Raw genomic sequence first — 1,434 nt, 5'->3', positions numbered from 1 at the left:
GTCGCTGCTGGCGCTGCCGGCGGCGCTGGTGTTCGCCGCCTGGCCGTGCGCCGTCTGGCGCGCTGGCGCGGCGACTGCAGCCGCGCCGTCGAGCAGTACCTGCTCGCGCTGCTCGTCGGCCTGGTGCACTTCTGCAACTTCACTCAGCTCAACTGCTGGCTGAAGAGCGGGGTGGCGTCGGCGGCGGCGTTGGCGGCCGTGCTGGCGGCGCTGGCCGGCTGCGAGTGCGCGACGCTGCCGGTGGCCGACCTGGCGGCCGCCGTGGCCGCCGCCGTCACGCTCGTCTGGATCCTGAACCGGGAGTTCGAGATCAGCTACCGACTGGGATTCTGCGTGAACCTGATGGCGGCGCGCGACAAGGCCGAGGTGCAGCGGCTGAAGCACCAGGCCGACTCGCTGCTGCACAACATCATTCCCGAGCACGTGGCCGATGTGCTCAAGACCAAGGCGAAGTACTCGGAGAACCACCACGACGTGGCTGTCGTGTTCGCCAGCATCATCAACTTCAACGACCTGTACGACGAGACCTACCACGGCGGCAAGGAGTACCTGCGCGTGCTCAACGAGATCATCGGCGACATGGACGACCTCCTCAAGAAGTACCCGAGCGTGGAGAAGATCAAGACAATCGGCAGCACGTACATGGCCGTGTCTGGCCTGAATCCCAGCCAGCGGCGCCACACTGACCCACCCGACAGACACCTGATCGAGCTGATGGAGTTCGCCGTTGACCTGCAGCAGACCGTGGACGCCTTCAACGTGTCGCTGTTCGAGTTCGCGATGGAGCTGCGCATCGGCTACAACATTGGCGACGTCACCTCGGGCGTGATCGGCACGACCAAGCTGTACTTCGACATCTGGGGCGACACGGTCACATGGCCAGTCGCATGGACTCCACCGGCGTGCCGGGTCGCATACAGACCACGCAGCGTTGCGCCCAGCTGCTGGCGCATCGCTTCCAGTTCGAGCGGCGCGGTGAGGTGTACGTCAAGGGCAAGGACCTCGTGGTGACTTACTTCCTCAAGAGCGACGGGCCTGGCGGCGCCGTCAGCTAGGGCTCGGCCCGTCTGTGATGTTCGACATGTCGGCTCGCAGTGTTACGCTTCTCCATAGGCCGCGCCGGCGCCGGGCGGCGATGACCCGACCCGTAGCTAGCTAGCGGTGAATCATCGGTGGCAACTATTTACACGGAAAGTTTGCCGGTGAGAGCTTATTCATTGCCGCCGGCGGCCGGCACCGCCCCTGTGATGCATTCCCGAAAGCCGCCTGGCGGCAGCACCGTCGCGCTTGTATTCAGGCTCGCTAATAAACCAGATACTGCTCTTTGCGGGCAGGGGCTGGCGCGCCCCCGGGGGCGGCGGAGGGCCCGGAGGTCCCGCCCCCGGGAGGCGGCGGCGGCGCCCGGCGCTGCGCGCCTGCCGAAGGCGGCGCTCT

The 1,434-nt window shown here is 66.5% G+C and overlaps 1 protein-coding gene across 1 annotated transcript; it reads left to right on the top strand.

Annotated features, from left to right (window-relative positions):
• Window positions 1-235: 235 nt before the first annotated feature.
• Window positions 236-1,055, top strand: LOC119104126 (adenylate cyclase type 9-like). The gene is made up of 2 exons (XM_037227812.1): window positions 236-870; window positions 921-1,055. The coding sequence occupies exons 1-2, from the start codon at window positions 343-345 to the stop codon at window positions 1,053-1,055; spliced, it is 663 nt and encodes a 220-aa protein (XP_037083707.1). The 5' UTR covers window positions 236-342.
• The last annotated feature ends 379 nt before the right edge of the window (window positions 1,056-1,434 follow it).

The sequence above is a fragment of the Pollicipes pollicipes genome, unplaced genomic scaffold, assembly GCF_011947565.3.
Source record: "Pollicipes pollicipes isolate AB1234 unplaced genomic scaffold, Ppol_2.1 Scaffold_5902;HRSCAF=7001_pilon_pilon_pilon, whole genome shotgun sequence".
Classification (NCBI taxonomy): domain Eukaryota; kingdom Metazoa; phylum Arthropoda; class Thecostraca; order Pollicipedomorpha; family Pollicipedidae; genus Pollicipes; species Pollicipes pollicipes.
This window is presented reverse-complemented; position numbering and strand designations above follow the sequence as displayed.

What these genes read in the sequence shown, in the direction of transcription:
- LOC119104126 (XM_037227812.1), top strand. Translation starts at nt 343, where the DNA reads ATGGCGGCGCGCGACAAGGCCGAGGTGCAGCGGCTGAAGCACCAGGCC. An exon ending in TCGACATCTGGGGCGACACG is followed by an intron (nt 871 to 920) that starts GTCACATGGCCA and finishes GGTCGCATACAG; the next exon opens with ACCACGCAGCGTTGCGCCCA.